Below are 18,459 nucleotides of genomic sequence, written 5' to 3' on the forward strand. Positions count from 1 at the left end.
AAATGGGTAAGGTTTTTTTCCCAGGAGTGCAATCCGAAGAAGTGGGCTGTAGTCCACGAAAGCTTATGCTCTAATAAATTTGTTAGTCTCTAAGGTGCCACAAGTACTCCTGTTCTTCTTTTTAGGAAAGTAGTCCATTGGAGCCCTGCCATCTAAAATACATTGATGGGTTGAAAGGAAGGCGCCATGGCAACCGTTTGCATAGCTTCATCTTAACCGATGGTCTGCTCTTTGAAGATCAAGTCTTAATTCTCCTCTAATATTAATCTTTTAGTAATTGAGGCCAGTGATTAATATATTTATGGCCTTCCATATTTTGAGCACTGATGACAAAACAGCAGTTCAGTTTCCATGTTTTATCCAAATACAGACATTCCTCCAAATGCACATCAGTGTGTGAGCCTATTGCTATGCATGTTCTGTCCATCAATAAGTCATCTATTTATCTTTACAGCAGAGGCATTTCTAGTACACCTGTCACCATTGAATCTAAACACCAGTTAAAAAGCTAAGAACCCAATCTTGCAACTAGTTATTACCAGGCATAGAGGTTATTAGTGTAAGTAATCCCTTCACTGGGACAGCTCATGGTAATAAACCCTAGGCCCAGTAGCTACTCTTGGGAGGATTAGGACATTAACATTGTCCACAGGGATATAAAATTGGACTTTCTATGGTCTCTAGCCGTTATGTAAATTCATATCAGTGTAACGCAGGTTGAAAAATCAGATTGTATCTAACAAGGTAGCCATCATTGTAAACATACAGGATTTGGTCTGAGGGATTATAGTTGATACTCTGAACTGTTTCTAACATTTTGTCCATAATTATACTAATTCTACCTTCCTGTTCAGTGTTGGTGTCATACATGTAAAATATTTCCTCTTTCCTAGTGCTGACAGGTCTTGTGGCATATAGAACACCACATATGATGAAAGCGTTAGAAACAGATGGCTTGTACTGCCTTGTTTTCCAAGTATGGAGCACATCAAGTGTGGTCTCATTGAGTTTGCTAATCACAATGTTACCCGTGCTTTCCTCGGTTGAATAAATTACCCATAATCCACTTTCATCCACAGCAAAGTCTATATCTTGCCACCCAACACCAGCATAAGAGAAACGGTTACCATAAGCAGCGTTTGGCAGAGTTTTCCTCAAAGCCAATGTGTTTGTGTTTAAATCGAGCTTGCCCATATCTCTTGTACTATATATATTATAATACATGAAATTATTGTAAACTGCAATGCCACTGCCTTCCCCGTATGCAATTCTACTTTCTTTAGCGTTTTTGAATAGCAGCAAATCATCATAGGAATTATGAAGTCTGTAATATTCCAAGATTCTCCCATCTGGGTTCAAAGGTGCAACCCAGTATAGGTCCTTCTCTGGCGTCCGAAGAGAGTAATCCCTACCCCAGGCACCATATTTGAAGGAAAATCCTCTCCAGTTCAGCTGTACAACATAGGGCTGGCTGATATTCACAATTCCACCATGACCACAACTACCTGTAAGCAAAAAGAAAATGCGGGCTTTTCAAATGGCATGATTAGGGGAGAGGATTTACAGTGTGTGTTTTATAAGAATCAGGTTAGTTGCAAGGACAGAAATACATACATATCTTTGTCAACGACTTGCTTTGCACCATGTAAACAGCACACGGATTTCATTACTGTAGCTGTTCCAGTCTGACTGAGATACAGCAGTCAAAGGCCCATACCACTAGAACGGGGGTCATACTAAAAAAACAGCCAACAATCCAGCACCAAATTATAGGGACCTCTGTTTTCAGTCAGTACTCACTCGCAGTATATACGTGATCAGCTTCTGTTTCAGATAAATGATCAGTTTATGATCAGATGGGTTGGGAAATCACATAGAAAATACAATTTCAGAAGCATTTTAGGTCATTGGCTCCTGCAGTGGAGCATAATTCTGAGAATATAGGAAACAAGAAAAAGGAACATCTTGTCTCATTGTACAACAGTGAGTTTTAGAAGTTGGAGGGAGAATTAGCAGCGCTAGTTCTAGAGGCTCATTTCAGATTAGCATGCTGCTGTCAAAATCACCACTTTAAAACAATACTTCACAGTACCTTCCATCTGAAGCTCTCAAAGCAATTCAGACATTAATGAGCATAGCCTTACAACAGCTCTGTGAGCTGGAGTTAAATATCCCCAGTTTACATGTGAGGTAACTATAAAGTGACCTTACATAGTTTAAACAGGACAGTCCTGGTGTTTCTTATGATGTCACAGGAGCTTCAGGATGACTAAAATATTCTGGTGGTTTTTTTTCCATTTCATCAGCCAAAATGTTTCGTTTTTTATAGCTACACAATGCTTGTTCAAGATGTATTGCTATGCTGAGTAGAATTTACACTGTTTACTGAGAACAACCAGCACAGTGGAATGAGCTGTTCATGTTCATGTTTCACAATGAACGCAGAACACTACATCATTGGAACATAAGAACGGCCATATTGGGTCAGACCAAAGGTCCATCTAGCCCAGTATCCTGTGTTCTGACAGTGGCCAATGCCAGGTGCCCTAAAGGGAATGAACAGAACAGGCAATCATCAAGTCATCCATTCCCTATTGCCCATTCCCAGCTTCTGGCAAACAGAGGCTAAGGACACCATCCCTGCCCTGCTAATAGCCATTAATGGACCTATCCTTCATGAATATATCTCGTTCTTTTTTGAACCCTGTTATAGTCTTGGCCTTCACAACATCCTCTGGCAAGGAGTTCCACAGGTTTACTGTGCGTTGTGTGAAAAAATACTTCATTTTGTTTGTTTTAAACCTGCTGCCTATTCATGTCATTTGGTGACCCCTAGTTCTTGCATTATGAGGAATAAATAACACTTCCTTCTTTACTTTCTCCACACCAGTCATGATTTTATAGACCTCTTGTCATATCCCCCCTTAGTCGTCTTTTTTTCAAGCTGAAAAGTCCCAGTCTCTTATTAATCTTTCCTCATATGGCAGACGCTCTACACCCCTAATAATTTTTGTTGCCTTTTCTGAACCTTTTTCAATTCCAATATATCTTTTTTGAGATGGGGCGACCACATCTGTACGCAGTATTCAAGATGTGGATGTACCATGGATTTATATAGAGGCAATAGGATATTTTCTGTCCTATTATCTATCCCTTTCTTAATGATTCCCAGCATTCTGTTTGCCTTTTTGACTGCCGCTGCACATTGAGTGGATGTTTTCAGAGAACTATCCACAATGATTCCAAGATCTCTTTCTTGAGTGGTAACAGCTAATTTAGACCCCATCATTTTATATGTGTAGTTGGAATTATGTTTTCTAATGAGTATTACTTTGCATTTATCAACATTGAATTTCATCTGCCATTTTGTTGCCCAATCTCTCAGTTTTGAGAGACCTTCTGTAGCTCTTTGCAGTCTGCCTGGGACTTAACTATCATGAGTAGTTTTGTATCATCTGCAAATTTTTCCATCTCACTGTTTACCCCTTTTTCCAGATCATTTATGAATACGTTGAATAGGACTAGTCCCAGTACCGACCCCTGGGGGACACCACTATTTACCTCTCTCCATTCTGAAAACTGACTATTTATTCCTACCCTTTGTTTTCTATCTTTTAACCAGTTACCAATCCATGAGAGGACCTTCCCTCTTATGCCTTGACTGCTTACTTTGCTTCAGAGGCTTCAATGAGGGACCTTGTCGAAGGCTTCCTGAAAATCTAAATATACTATATCCACTGGATCCCCCTTGTACACATGCTTGTTGACCCCCTCAAAGAATTCTAGTAGGTTGGTGAGGCATGATTTCCCTTCACAAAAAACATGTTGACTCTTCCCCAACAAATTATGTTAATCTATGTGTCTGACAGTTTTGGTCTTTACTATAGTTTCAACCAGTTTGCCCGATACTGAAGTCAGGTTTACCAGCCTGTAATTGCCGGGGTCGCCTCTGGAGCCCTTTTTAAAAATTGGCATCACATTAGCTATCCTCCAGTCATTCGGTACAGAAGCTGATTTAAAAATTGAAAAAATCCTCCACTCCAAAATACACATGTCCCTCTCTGAGTCAGAAGCTGGCCGTGGTGACACCAGCACACTTTAAAATAAAAGTGTCCTTTTGTCTGACTCTTTCCAGCCCTAAAAGATGTCACCATGTACATGTGCCAGATTTCTTTTTCCTTTAAAAATATGGTCATCTGAGACACAGATGCTAAGTGACCTGCACAAGGTCACACAGCAAGTGAGTGGCAATGCCAAGACTAGAACAAACATTTCTTAACTAGGGTGCTTTCACCACTAGATAATGCTCCCTCCTTCTTAGAGATGAAGGACATTTTACCTGCCAAGACCTGAGTTTCATGTTTCTATTAATTGATCAATTCATGGCACCAGCTGATTACATAATAAACACCTAAATCAGTGTAGAGGTTGCACATGCTCTAGTGGGGGAGGGGTGTATCTTTGACACAAGTCACTTAAGAACATAAGAACGGCCATACTGGGTCAGACCAAAGATCCATCTAGCCCAGTATCCTGTCCACCGACAGTGGCCAATGCCAGGTGCCCCAGAGGAAGTGAACCTAACAGGTAATGATCAAGTGATCTCTCTCCTGCCATCCATCTCCACCCTCTGACAAACAGAGTCTAGGGACACCATTCCTTACCCGTCCTGGCTAATAGCCGTTAATGGACTTAACCTCCATGAATTTATCCAGTTCTCTTTTAAACGCTGTTATAGTCCTAGCCTTCACAACCTCCTCAGGTAAGGAATTCCAAGTTGACTGTGCGTTGTGTGAAGAAGAACTTCCTTTTATTTGTTTTAAACCTGCTGCCTATTAATTTCATGTGGTGACCCCTAGTTCTTGTATTATGGGAATAAGTAAATAACTTTTTTCCTTGTCTACTTGCTCCACATCACTCATGATATTTTATCTTTTCAGTGAATATCATTTGATGGCTGTTTGCAAGCCTATATGAAAAGAGTTGCTGGCCTTAATCTATTCCTAATAGAGAAGTAGCCACAGCACAAATAACACCATCACCCCCTTATTAGCATTGAGAACTGAGATAACACAAAGACAGAACTATGCTCTCATACCTAAAGCTGACCCCCTTAAGGAGGGTTGAAGAGCACCCATGGAGTAGAATAGGGAAACGCATACTGCCACTGACAGACCCAGACGAGCAGGTTCCTTTGGCCAGAAACATCTTCTGAACAGTCCACAAAATACAAAGCAATATGCAGAGGGGGGGAAACCCCTTATGGCCGGTCTGAAGATGCTCTCTCTGGGAAATGATTGGAACACACCTGCCACTTGGAGAAAACTGGCGCTTACAAATGCAAAACATTTCTTCTTCAGATATAGAGGGATCAAAGTCATCCCTGGCAGGGATGATTTATCGACATCTAGATAGAGGGATGCATTGCCCTAGAGGCAGGACAGTGTCTTTCTGGCCTTTCAGTCTAACTATTGGTAACATCTGCAGAATCCAATATTAATGTGCATTTAACTGTAATTGTAACATTTGTAGCAGTCTATGAAATACGGTTTTGCAGTGAAACTCACCATGTCTCCCTTCCTTTTGTCTTTCCACCTTTCCTAAGCTCCGCTGTCTCCTTTCTTCTGTTGTATAGCTTTTCCCACATCTCCCTAGCCCAGCCTGACCCCTGGTGCCAAAGCAGGTGGGGATCAGGAATTCACTCACTGCCCTCACTGTGGGGGGTGGGAGGCAGATTTCATTTCTTCGTGGGGCTTCTATGGAGCCCTGCTGATGGAAGCTGCAGAGAGACTGTGCTGAATTGTTGCCTCCCCTGGCCACCTGGGTCATGCCCCTTCTTGGTCAGCACCAGCCATCTGTGGGGCTTGGTTGGCCAGAGCAGAGGTTACAGCCATTCTGTGCCACTGTAACTTCCCCTGGATCAATTTTCTCTGAGGACACAGTGCTAGAAGATGGTGTAGCCCTGGGTTTTGCTCCCTCGTTGAAAAAACTATCAAATAATGCTCCAATTATAGCAAATCAGAATTCTAGGCTCAGATTCAGCAAAGCATTTAAACACGTGCTTAAGTGCTTTACTGACTGGGAATGGACCGCTGAGACCTGAGACCTCATTTCCAGATATAGCACACAATGCAGGCACTGTCTGGCCAGGCAGGCTGTAGCTCTGCAAATGGCAATTAGCATGGCCTCGGTACTTGGCACACATACTGATGTTTGGAGGTGCTCATACCTCAGCTAATGCAGTGCAAGAAAGATAATGCAGATGATGATGCACAGTGGCTTGCAGCCTGCCAACTCCATAAATCAATTTGAGCCATTTGCCTTATATCTCTATTGTGTATCGCTACCTCCGGCATTATGGTTTGTTCTTAACTGTCGACATATTGAATCTATTATTGAATTTAACTCACAGCAATCTTATTTCAAAATTAAATGGTTATTAAGTGCTTCTATAAATCTGATTTGTTCCAAATAATATTGCTGGTACTGAGGTACTACTAAACTCATATATATGCAACCTCAAATAATTTTTCATGTCATTAAACTGAACCCAATCCAGCTTTATTTTAATAATTCATGCACTGTTTCATAAATAAAAAACAAACGTGTGTTCAGCAGAGAGACCGTTTCTTACAAAAGAAATAATAAATTATTATTTCTTCCCTTAAAGAGATCTCTCTGCTGAACACTTGTTTGTTTCTTATTTATGAAACCATGTATGAATTATTAAAATAAAGTTAGGAGCATGTTTAGTTTAATGACATGAGAAATTGTGTGAAGTTCCATACAGTGGATGTTTGATTTTGATTTTTGAAAACTTTCCCAGAAAGAGTTTTAAAAAAAAAACCTCTGTGGTAGTCAGGGTGGGTTATCTGTCTTCTGCACAGGTTCAGAGGAACTCATTGTTGTTTATTTAATCTTAACTTGCCTTCCTGTCTGGATCTTGTGGAAAAAGATACACAAAAGAAACAAAGTGTCATGTCATTTTGTAAATATTGGGCGGCACTCGAAATAAATCCCTATGAATTATTCAGACTTTAGCATTTTAACTCCTTTTTTACTGTGTTAGACGTCTGATCATTGAAGTCCCAGGGCTAAAGCCGTGTCTTGTCTCTTTTTCAGAGGTGGGCTGCATGTTCACGTGGGGGAATAAGGTAGAGGGAGCTAAGAAAACACATACACTTTATTCCCCCACACAGGCTACCCAGACTTTGGGTCAGGATGCGCAGGGGGAAGTGGCGCTGCATGTCTGCTTGCTAACCCACTTCTGAGGGGCAGAGGAGTGAGCATGGAAAGGCGGGAAGCCATGGCTCCATAGCCCCAGTGTGCCAGTCACCACAGCTAAGCTGGCAGGCTGGGGGTTGTGACTGCAGTGAATTGATATCCTTGTGCCCATAGTTCCCTCTAAGCTGCGCGGCCAGGCGGCCGCCCAGCAGTCTATCAAGTGCCGCGCGCTTTAGGTGCCCTCTTCCCCCCACTGCTGCACTGCTCCTGCCCTATGCCTGGGAGTCCCTGGCCAGCTCCTCCCGGGAGCCTCCTGCTTGCTGTGCAGATCAGGAGGAGAGGAGGGGTGTGATGTCAGGGTGTCCCCCTCCCCTGCCCCACCATCCCTATATCCCATCTCTGCAGAGCGGGGGAGGGACACGACAGAGCTCAGAACTGGGACGGAGCTTGCTGGTGGCTGCTGCTGTGTCTGAACAAACAGGCTTCAGACTGGTGAGTGCCGATCTACGTAAAGGGGCAGCATACTTAAAGGGGCAGCGTCTGTCTCACACACACACACACACACACACACACTGTGTCTCTCTCACTCACACACACACACTGTGTGTGTGTGTGTGTCTTTCACACTCACTTCCCAACACATACTTGTGGTGTTGTTGTTGCTGTTACTTCTTAATACTTCCTGCAATGCACACATAGTCTCTGTAATTTTATTCTTTCAACATGCTGTTATTTGAGTTTTTTGACTCATCTGTGCATTTCATAATTTTTATTTCTCTTACGCTTAAATTTAATGCTTTGAGTAGTGAGTTCTAAAATGCCTAACCTGTCCTGGATGGAGTAATTATCCCTATGGTAACTTTTTAAATATATATATTATATCTAAGTATTTTGTTTCTACTGATAGCAAACATCCACACATTACCTCGATAATTTGGTGCACATAACAAAATTCATTCCTCACATGAATGGAAAAAAGTAGAGGGAACATTGCCTGTGCCCCCTGAAGAACAAGGCAGAAAGGGAAAATGTGGCTCCTTGCACCACAATTTTTCCTGTGTTGCTCCTGGGGCAGCCCGGCAATGTGCCACCTCTTCCAAAGGGCTGGGACACCATCCAACCCAGAAATAGTAAGCTCTCTGGGGAAAGGAACATATTATATTTTGGTCCTACTCCTGTGATCTGGCCCATGCAGGCAGATCCTTATACCCACATTGATTCCCACTGATATCAGGGGCACAGGGATCCATCCACCCAGATCAGCTTTTTGGAGTGGGCCTGTGTTTGTACAAACACCATGGAAATATCCAGCTCTAAATAAACATATCTGTAACTAAGGCATTAACATTTCAAGTGATAACTGGTACCTTACCCCAAAAGACAACCAGACTATAGGCATTTATTTTCCTACATCCCAGCTTTATTTAGATGGGGAGGGGGCATGAAATCAGTGTGACCCTCATACCAAGATGCCTGAGCTTCCATGGAGGCTAATTCCATGTTCCCACCCTGGTGAGAGCTGTTTGCCAATAACTTGAAGTCTGGTATATTAGTCCATGAAGGCACAACGGGGGAAAAAACCAGCTTTGCCTTTCCATTTGCCTGTTAATGTCTCATTTGGCTCATGACTCTCCGCTGACTACCAGATAATTTTAATCCAGTGTGACAAAAAGCCGGCTGCTGAGCCCTCACTGAACTCGTCTCTGTACTCCTGCCCTGATGCAATCAGTTGAAATCAACACAAATGAGAGACAGTCATTCAGTTTGTCAAAGGGATGGGAAGAGGTTGGATAAGTTTCTGCTGATTTGGGGCAGTAAATAGTGACAGAGGTGCTGGAAACTGCTGCAGGCATGGTAAAAGTAATGAGTTTTTATTATCAACACGTTTACTGAATCCCATCTCGGACTGGGCCATGCACTAGAAAACTGCAGTCAGAGAGCAGGCCAGATGGAGAGCAGTACTTACTTTCTGATAGGTTGCTTGAGAATAGGCCTGCTCTCGCTACACAGCGTGTCAGTGAGCAGCACCTTGGGATGCAGTGTTTGAGGGGCTGTATTCCAAAAAGCAAGAGCAAGTAACTTTAATTAAACCCTCCTTAGACAAGTTAGGGATTTTTCAGGCTCTCCCAAGTCCACTTTACCCAACCAAAATACGAAGTAGGGGAGGGGGGGGAACAGATGTGAAAGCAGGACAAAGGATCAGTGTAATACAAATATTATAAATATAGTATGAGCCAAAAGCAGAGGAAGTGGTTTGACAGGAATCAAAGTTGTGGAGGAAATGTATGGAAATCTGTGTGTAACTGCTTAAAGGCGTGCTAGGGAGTTTTGATAGTCTAGTGTGTGCAACTATTCGCATCCTCCAGAGGAACCCATCCAGGAAATCCACCAAGCTCACTTATTCACCCCCTGTTCCCAAACAGCAACTTCTCCCTCCCACTTTCTCTCTGTTAAGGAAATGAACTGTACTGTGTGCAATCAGTGTAGAAAGTTTTGAACAATATGACATGAAATGAAAGATTGCACCCACTGCAAAGAGAGTGCAATTCATCTGTTCCCCTTCCTTCTTTCCCTCCCCACCAAAGTCAGGCTAAGCAGGCTTTGTGTGGTCAATTATTCAGCAGGTTAGGGAACTGAATCTTTGTCTCTATCTAGGTATTTACACAGTAGTAGCTGAGCAACTCCACTCCCTAATAGACAGGAAAATTCCCAGGCTCACCATAGTTGCTATTCCAGTCTTGGGCTGGAGTAGGAACCATGGCACTGATATACTCCCCTTCAGCATGGTTTATTGTCATTGGATCTCCCCCTAATGGCACATCCAGAAATCACAATCCCACCCTGCTCCCAAACTCCCACCAAACCTTGTTTTGACCTATTTGAAATTGGTGGCAAGTTACCTCTACCGTTCACAAGACGTACAGAGTCCCTCCCTATGGCCTCTCCACACTTCACACACCCCTCAAACAAGAGAACCACTGAGGTTTCATTGCAGTAGGGGCCTTCTGAAGCCTCTGTGCCAATGGGGGAATTGAACCCAGAAACCATCCAAAAAGTAATCAGCTAGGTCCTCAACTGGTATAAACTGTCATAGTCCAACCAAAGTCAATGGAGCTATGGCAACTTATGCCAGCTGAGGAGCTGGCCTTCCATGTCATTCCCGGTGCTAAGAAAGCTGCTGTGCCCTCAGGGCTGGCTCCAGGATTTTGGCTGCCCCAAGCAGCCAAAAAAAAAAAAAAAAGCCGCGATCTGCGGCGGCAATTCGGTGGAAGGTCCTTCGCTCCGAGCGGGAGTGAGGGACTGTCCACCGAATTGCTGCCGAATAGCTGGACCTGCCGCCCCTCTCCGGAGTGGCCGCCCCAAGCACCTGCTTGCCAAGCTGGTGCCTGGAGCTGGCCCTGTGTGCCCTGCAGGCATGCCACATTCAAGTCAACCAGAAAGAGGTCCAGTCCACTAACCCTGAAATGAGCCCCTCTTCCTCTTACATACACCTGCTGAACACAGCACTATGGTTAAAGGTTTTAGCACTTTTTAACTGTAAGAAAGACTTGTTCTCAGGCTTGAGAAGAAAGAGGCAGCCTCTCTCTACACACCATCACCCTCAATAAATCAATGAAATGCCCTTCAAATGCTTTTTTAAACCCTACACTTTCCACTGAACAATTGGTAAGCCTTTCCTAAGGATTAGCAAAGGACTTTAGAGTGTATTTCCCTCCCCCCACCCCCGCATCATCTGACCCAACAGAGAAAGTGCTGTTCATTTTTCCTATCAGAGACAAACTGTACTGGCTGCAAGACCTGAAGAGGCCGCAGAGGGAAAACTTTTACTTCTACCAGTTCCTCTCTCCTGCTAATGGGAAGCTTGAAATAACTGACCTGAAGGTGGTAGGAGGCAAGTACCGGTAGGTAATACGTGAACTATCTGTACAGTGGAAAGTGCTCTGCTTTGTTCAAAGGTTTCTCCAAACTCTTTGTTAGTAGTCTGGTTCACCTCTGATTTGCTAGCCAAATTGTTAGGTATCGGTGAATAAGCAGTCTTCTTCCCCCATTGTATTATGAACATTGTAATACCTTCTGCTTTAAAATAATTTGGCAAAAAGAAGACATAAAAATGCATACAAAGGGAGTAACACTGCTTGAAAAATCCTCTTGCCTACTCATTAGTGACTGGGAAGCTTTCCCTTAAGGAGAGCTATCAATTGCTACAGAATTTAAACTTTCTTTAAAAAAAAAAAAAGAGTGAAATCCTGGCTCCATTGAAGACAATGGCAAAACTCCCACTGAGTTCAATGGGACTAGGATTTCACCCTAAGATTCTAGCCTTTATGTGTTAGAATAAATTTCTGCATATTAATGAAAAATGTAAACTACGCAATTTTGTCTTCTTGAGTCTGCATACAAACAGCGCCATGCATCAGCTGCTTCTCAAATTTCCCAAGCAGCAGTAGAGTGATGCTGACAAGACACAAATCACTTTAACAGAAGTTAATCATGATCAGAGTTAGTCAGAAAAAACATCTCTCTCAAAACTGGGTGACAGGGCAACAAAATGGCAGATGAAATTCAATAAATAAATAAATAAATGGAGATATCCTATCTCCTAGAACTGGAAGGGACCGTGAAAGGTCATCGAGTCGAGCCCCCTGCCTTCACTAGCAGGACCAAGTACTGATTTTGCCCCAGATCCCTAAGTGGCCCCGTCAATGTACAAAGTAATGCACATTGGAAAACATAAATCCAACTATACGTATAAAATGATGGGGTCTAAATTAGCTGTTACCACTCAAGAAAGAGATCTTAAAGTCTTTGTGGATAGTTCTCTGAAAACATCCACTCAATGTGCAGCGGCAGTCAAAAAACCAAACAGAATGTTGGGAATCATTAAGAAAGGGATAGATAATAAGACAGAAAATATCCTATTGCCTCTATATAAATCCATGGTACGTCCACATCTTGCATACTGCATACAGATGTGGTCACCCCATCTCAAAAAAGATAGATTGGAATTGGAAAAGGTTCAGAAAAGGGCAACAAAAATTATTAGGGGTGTGGAGCATCTGTCATATGAGGAGAGATTAATAAGAGACTGGGACTTTTCAGCTTTGAAAAAAGACTACTAAGGATATGATAGAGGTCTATAAAAGCATGACTGGTGTGGAGAAAGTAAATAAGGAAGTGTTTTTTACTCCTTTTCATAACACAAGAACTAGGGGTCACCAAATGAAATTAATAGGCAGCAGGTTTAAAACAAACAAAAGGAAGTATTTTTTCACACAACGCACAGTAAACCTGTGGAACTCCTTGCCAGAGGATGTTGTGAAGGCCACGACTATAACAAGGTTAAGAAAGGAACTAGATAAATTCATGGAGGATAGGTCCATCAATGGCTATTAGCCAGGATGGGTAGGGATGGAGAGATCACTTGATGATTACCTGTTCTGTTCATTCCCTTTGGAGCACCTGACATTGGTCACTGTTGGAAGACAGGATACTGGGGTATATGGACCTTTGGTCTGACCCAATATGGCTATTCTTATGTTCTTATATTATACCACCAAAAGAGAGTTTGGAAGAAGGGCAAAATGTTACTTTTTGACCTGTGCTTTATTGTCATTTAATTTAACTCAGTCTTCTTCCTACTTCTACCATCCTTTCTCATGTGATTTATACACGGAATGCTTACCTGGTGGGAAATAGGAGGGTGGAGTGGTTTGATTTCTATCCTTTTCACATTCCTTCAATCGATTCTGCAGTGTCACAATTTCTCGACGGATTGCAAGGATATTGTTTTTGTCCAATGATTCCAGATCATTTACCATAACAGTCAGATTCCTAATCTGGAGAAATAAAAATTTAGCATGACTTTAAATTACAGTCAAATTTATTTCACAAATATTTTAGGCTGAATTTATCATTTCACAAGAATATGTTTTAGCATAAACATCAGGTCTCGTGCGGATGTGTGTAACCACAAGAAAATGTTTGAGATTTTAGCACTCAATCATATACCGTAATGCTAAAGATCACCCCAAAATATCCAATAAGGCTTACTTGGTTATTAACTGTTACCTATAAATGATTTCAGCCTTGCAGATATGTCTTGAAAACTTACCTGCCTAGATAAATAATCTACTCACACACTCATTTAATGTTGAAGAGGACAGTGAAGAAACTAATGATATTTTACTTACTATCAAAAACAATTATTCACTCCAGGTGAATGAGTGATAATTTTGAAAATTTGATTTATTGAATATTGGGAAGGTATGAGTCTTTTCCAGTTCTTGATTTTATATTAATCGGGTCACTACCATAAAATGTTAAATTTTTAATTATGTTTATTAGAGCACAGAAGCTTTCAGGCATAGGTGCCCATAAATTAATATTTATTATAATAATTTAGACAGCATATTTATTTAATATAGCAGCATCCAAGAACTTTAACTTTGTCACACAAACGATAAAAATTGCCATTTTTTGCTATATATGAAGAAACATGCTTAAGGCCAAGATTTGCTTTAATTTACACTGATTTAAATCCAGACTAACTCCACTGACAATAGTAGAGACATTCCAAATTTCACTGGTGTAACAGAGAACTGAATGTTTCTGAATGGCAGAATAACCCTCATACTCTACCTCCACGTATAGTTGTTCAACAATCACATTGCTTCCAACAAGTGTGGATTTCAGCTGAGTGACCAGTCTCTGCATTTCATTGATTTCCAGTTTCAGTAACTGAAAGTCCAACTCAGTGTAAGAAACACTGGTTGACTCCATATGTTCCACCTTGATGGTTAGGTTTCGGATTTTCTGTTCATATATTTCAATTGCTTTGGTATATTGGCTAACCTAAAAAAAAAAAAACAAGCACACTTTCAAGTTCAGCTGAACAAATATAACAGGCATGTTTGACATCTTTATTACATGCATTTATATATAAATTTGTCAAATTCTGCCTTCATTTACCCCTGTGCATTACTGAAGGCAGAATTTCATTCATAATTTTCACTTTTTTATTCCTCACTGTAACAAGAGCAACCACACTGTGAGCAAGCCCCTATGGCCAGAGGTCACCCTGCAGCACCTGCGTGTTTCCCCCTCAAGGGCCCCTTATGAAGACTCCACACTCCTTTTCTGGTGTCAAAATACCCCTCATTGGAACCTAGGTTTATTCACAAAACAAACTCAAAATAAAACTCAGAGTCCCAAATTAAAGTCCAACAAGCAAACGTTTCTCTTCCTGCTCCCAAGCCTCCCTGCTTGGAGAACTTTGGCTGTCTTTCCCCTGCTCTCTCAGGGTCTTCCCTGCCTTAGCAGGCTATTGCCAGCACTTCCTAGCTGGAATCTTAGGCTACATCTGTACTGACCTGTGGTTCGGACTGCAGGGAGCACCAAAGAACTACTCTGTAACTCCCCTGTGTGGATGCCAGGGGTGTGAACTAAAAGGTTCCTTCTTCCCATTAATGTAGTCCTGTTTGAAGAGGATGACATGAAGGCAAACTAGGAACCTTATGGGTTGCACCTGCAGCATCTACACGAGTGAGTTACAGTTCAGCATCCTGGTGCGCATTGCTATTCACATCCCGTGGTCCAGACTCGGCCAATTCATTAGCCTTTTGTCATCACGTTTACATCATTTTAGTTTACACAAGTGTGTAAACAGACAATACTGTACATAGAAACAACCTATCTAAATACATACAACACAAGCTAAACTTCAAATATAAATCAATACATGTAACTTTAAATCTTATTAAAATATGTAGAATCTGTTTGGCCCACATAAGGTTTATGTGGCACTCCTGTGTAATAAGGTTGGGCACCACTGGTATAGATAAACCAGAGTCACAAATCCCAGGACTCTGCTGGAGCCTCCTCACTCCCGGCAGTCTTTGCTCTCCCTGAGTTTTCCCCTCACTTCAGCTTCCAGCTACTTTTTATAGGGGGATCACCTGATGCCGGGCCGGAGCCGCTGGGGCCGGGGCTGGAGCCACCGGGGCTGGGGGTGCTCGGCCAGCGCTGCTCGGCCAGGGCCGGGGCTGCTCGGCCAGGGCCGGGGCTCCGGGGCCCGAGCCAAGCCGAGCCAGGCCGGAGCCGCTGGGGCCGGAGCCGGCGCGCTCGGCCAGAAACGGGGCCAGTGGGGATAGTGGAGCATGGCGTGGGGAAGTTGGTCCCCAGAGCGAGGGGCTGGCTAGGGGCAATGGGGCATGGCATGATGGGGGTGTCCCCACTCCGCCCAGCCCAGTGCAAGGGCACTGTTTACAAACCGGCAGTTGCCAGATACACCATGGCCCACCCAGCCCTGTGCTGCCAGCATGCCTCTTCCCCTTAGGGGCGGGCCTGGGCCGTGCCCCACGGTTCCCTGCCCAAACACCCCTCTGCTCCCAATGCCCAGCATCCCCTGGACCTGCTATGCCCATTTGTGGTGCCCCTCCACATCTCCCCCACCACAAACGCACAGTGACCTGCACACAACCACCCACAGCCCCACCTAGGGTTACCAGATAGCAACTGTGAAAAAACACGACAGGGGGTGGGGGATAATAGGCGCCTATATAAGAAAAAGTCCCAAAACACGTGACTGTCCCTTTAAAAACGGGACATCTGGTCACCCTAGCCCCACCAGAATATGTTTGGCACCAAGCCCACACAAGGTTAATCCGGCCTTGTGCCCCAGGCCCTCCAGCCTGCACAGGGCAAGCCACCCGCTTACACGCACTAATGTTCCCTCTTGGAGTTAACTTTATCCAGGATTATATAGAATTTCAGGGGCCAGATTCTACCAGGGAATCTGCAGTGATTATTTCAGATAAGTGATGTACATGAAGAATTTTGGGGTATGTCTACGCAGCCCCCGTCTGTGAGTCTCTGAGCCTGTCGACAAACGCGGGCTCTCACTATCGTGCTAAAAATAGCAGTGCTAAAAATAACCCCCTCCCTACACCTCAGAGCCTACACTCCAGCCTGAGCTGCAACACCTACACAGCTATTTTTAGCACAGCGTGCAAGCCCAAGCCTGTTGACCTGGACTCAGAGACTCACTGCTGCGGCCTGCCACTTGCTGTATAGATGTACTCTCTGGGGCTGAAAAAGATAACGAAAGATCCACCAATTTCTCCAAGATGACTTTCTGTTGACTTCCGTGGGCACTGGTCAGGCCACCACTCCGCAACTAGCAAAAACAAGTCCTGTGGTACCTTGTAGACTAACAGATGTATTGAAGCATAAGCTTTCGTGGGTGAATGCCCACTGCATCAGAAGCATGACTCTTTGTTGCTTTTTACAGATCCAGACTAACACAGCTACCCCCTGATACTCTGCAAACAGTATCTAATCTTTTCTGCATTAAAACTAATTGAGTCCCCTGAAGAAGGGGATATTTTAGCACCGTGCACTATTACAAATCCGATCCATCCATCCTGAAACTGATTTAAATGAAGGCCAGTTGAGGTGAAATAGTTATTTGAGCCTTTAGGTAGAATAACTGTTGCGCAGCAGCCTCTTCAGATGTGGAACCACTAAACAGATGGCTGGATAAATATACTTTTGCACATGTCTCTACTAATGTAAAGGTCATGGTGCAAACACTGTGAAGAAGAATATCAAGAACATTATGTGGATTTGGAGCATTCTCTGAAAAATTTGAGTTCCATACAAATGGAACATCTTGGGAAAGATATAATCTTCCTCCCACATGACTTAAAACTGTTCCCATTTTTCCTTAATGGCATTCCAAAAGGTAAGAAGTATCTCTCAGCAGGAATAAATAGAATTATATTATTGTGTCAAATTAGCAACTCTGAAGTTATGGACTAGAAGGCATTTCCATTATAAGCCCCAATTTTCAGGTGCTTATCACTTCCCTAAATATTACTTCTGGACTGAAATTACTCATGCATATTCTCAGACTTAAAATGAATTTGTTGGATTAAAAATCAATTTGGCAACTTTTGCATTATCTTAACATGAATTAAGAGCAACAAAGAGTCCTGTGGCACCTTTAAGACTAACAGAAGTATTGGAGCATAAGCTTTTGTGGGTGAATAACCCCACTTCGTCTAGGTATTCACCCACGAAAGCTTATGCTCCAATACTTCTGTTAGTCTTAAAGGTGCCACAGGACTCTTTGTTGCTTTTTACAGATCCAGACTAATACGGCTACTCCTCTGATGAATTAAGAGTGTTTTGCACCAGTCACAATTTTTTTCAGCTTTATTTTAATCAAGAGGACAGCTCTGAAATGGACTTTTAAAAATTTGACATGGGTACAGTTTTTCATTAAGACTAGAGCTTTGCTGTTCTACTGTCCTGGTGATATTGCCTACAGATTTCTGACCAGGGCTTTGTAACAACCAGAGAAGAGACTTCCCCCTAATAATTCTTTCCAAGATATACACTGAACCTCAGTACATGCTGGGGCAGGTCTTTGGGAGTTTAGTCAATGGTACATCAATTCTTGTGCAGGGCAAATACAATCGATTAAACAAATAATAATGTGTCTGACTACTGAATCTCAGTGATTTAGCTTAAGGAGGCAAACCAAAGATAAGAGGACCCTCTTTTCAGAGTTACAATTTTTTATGCAACTGTGACTGAACTACTTTTTGAGTCTGAGGGAAGCCATTTAGCATAAACCCATAGAAATGTAGGATTGGAAGGGACCTAGATAGGTCATCAGTCCAGAACCCTGCACTGAGGTAGGACTAAGTATTATCTAGACCAGGGGTCGGCAACGTTTGGCACGCAACTCGCCAGGGTAAGCACCCTGGCGGGCCGGGCCAGTTTATTTACCTGCTGACGCGGCAGGTTCGGCCGATTGCGGCCCACACTGGCCGTGGTTTGCCATCCCGGGCCAATGGGGGCGGCGGGAAGTGGCACGGGCGAGGGATGTGCTGGCCATGGCTTCCTGCCGCCCCCATTGGCCCAGGACGTCAAACCGCGGCCAGTGGGGGCCACGATCGGCCGAACCTGCTGCGTCAGCAGGTAAATAAACTGGCCCAGCCTGCCAGGGTGCTTACCCTGGCGAGCCGCATGCCAAACATTGCTGACCCCTGATCCAGACCATCCCTGGAAGATGTTTGTCTAATCTGTTCTTAAAAACCTCCAGTGATGGAGATTCCACAACTTCCCTAGGCAATTTATTCCAGTGCTTTATAGTTAGGAAGTTTTTCCTAAAGTCTAACCTAAATCTCCCTTTCTGCGATTTAAGCCCATTACTTCTTGCACTGTCCT

The 18,459-nt window shown here is 43.2% G+C and overlaps 1 protein-coding gene across 1 annotated transcript in view; it reads right to left on the reverse strand.

The window, feature by feature from the left end:
• Nucleotides 1–341: 341 nt before the first annotated feature.
• The window catches only part of OLFM4 (olfactomedin 4), a 31,513-nt gene continuing 13,395 nt past the window's right edge, over nucleotides 342–18,459 (reverse strand). The window contains exons 5-7 of the mRNA XM_054013738.1: nucleotides 13,864–14,076; nucleotides 12,908–13,061; nucleotides 342–1,505 (exon numbers count right to left, since the gene is read on the reverse strand). Of these exons, the coding sequence (XP_053869713.1) occupies nucleotides 703–1,505; nucleotides 12,908–13,061; nucleotides 13,864–14,076 (1,170 nt within the window). The 3' untranslated portion in view covers nucleotides 342–702. The remainder of the gene's footprint in view (nucleotides 1,506–12,907; nucleotides 13,062–13,863; nucleotides 14,077–18,459) is intronic.

This window comes from Malaclemys terrapin, chromosome 1 (genome assembly GCF_027887155.1).
Source record: "Malaclemys terrapin pileata isolate rMalTer1 chromosome 1, rMalTer1.hap1, whole genome shotgun sequence".
Taxonomy (NCBI): Eukaryota; Metazoa; Chordata; order Testudines; family Emydidae; genus Malaclemys; species Malaclemys terrapin.